Source organism: Perkinsus marinus (genome assembly GCF_000006405.1).
Source record: "Perkinsus marinus ATCC 50983 genomic scaffold scf_1104296933122, whole genome shotgun sequence".
NCBI classification, from domain to species: domain Eukaryota; phylum Perkinsozoa; order Perkinsida; family Perkinsidae; genus Perkinsus; species Perkinsus marinus.
The window spans coordinates 248,668-249,802 of NW_003215247.1; the positions used below are offsets into that span (position 1 = coordinate 248,668).

General features: G+C 57.8%; 1 protein-coding gene across 1 annotated transcript in view; it reads right to left on the reverse strand.

The window, feature by feature from the left end:
* The window catches only part of Pmar_PMAR009587 (hypothetical protein), a gene marked incomplete at both ends in the record, with an annotated part of 567 nt that extends 130 nt beyond the window's left edge, over nt 1–437 (reverse strand). The window contains one exon of the mRNA XM_002785310.1: nt 1–437. Within this exon, the coding sequence (XP_002785356.1) occupies nt 1–437 (437 nt within the window).
* Nucleotides 438–1,135: the final 698 nt, after the last annotated feature.

Sequence of the window (1,135 nt, forward strand, 5' to 3'; positions counted from 1 at the left end):
CTCACGAGTGACGGAACGAAGGCCGACGGACGGAAGTTTGGTTTGCCCGCCAAGGAGGTAGAGGCCCTGGAGGCAGTCAGGAGACTTTGGGGAGTAACCTCAGGAGAATGCGAGGGAGTGGTGTCCCCGAGGACGGAAAGGTTGAGCTCGAGTGTCGCAATGGTGGCTACCAAATGCTCCGCAGAACCGTTGCTAGTGACTGTATCGAGCAAGCTAGACGAGGGAATGACACGGCCGTCGAGACCCTCGAGATGACGGGCGCAGAGGGCTGCAGGGAGATCGAAATGGCACACCGTGCCAAACCCAGAGCGCGGAGGGTTGGGGTCCGCCGCGGCAGATCCAGAGGGAGGCAGACGGGCAGCTAGCAGACGAGTTACTGTACGAAGGATAGTTCGAGCCCCCACCCGCTCGGGACCTGGTGAGCGATGTATTCTCATTTTTTTCTAGTCTGTCCCTATGTTATTCCCATAGTAGTGAGACACGCTCCATCGTGACGTGACGTAGTTTCACGCAGGAGCGCTATGCACATGCGTGCTGCGCGCTGAAGCTCATTGCTCATTAGTCGATTAACTTTCGTCTTCTTCGTCCCGACTTCCCTATGCCTCCTGCGCGTCGTGTTCCCGGGAAGTCCTCTAACTCGAACTCTAGGTCACAGGGCTCTAACAGCGCCAACAGCTCAGCTTTTGGTGGAGAACCCGGGCAAGGCAACGATGACGGTATCGCCAACACCTCCGCGGCCGCCCCTAGCGAGCAGGTTCCCCAAGAACCTCCCCTCGGTGCTGGTTTTGGAGCCCTTCAAGCTTTCCTCCAAGACCACGAGTTGGAGGAGGCCGATCTGTGGTTTCTTGAAGACAACGACCTTCCCGATCTCATACTTAGAGTTCAACTACGTCGGTACCGTACGACGAGGGTACCCCCGCCAATCGCGATGTTCGGTCAACCCGACGACACTGGCAATGCCCCAGAGAAGGTATGGCATACCCCGCCATCTGTGATGCAGCAGCACTCACTGCTGGGAACTCATTTCTCAAGCGGTACCCCGGCTCCCACTTTTGCTGGCCACGAAAATGGACCGCCGAACGCTCCCAACCTAGCAGTAGCGGCTGATCCCCGTTCGCACTCATCCGATGATGTT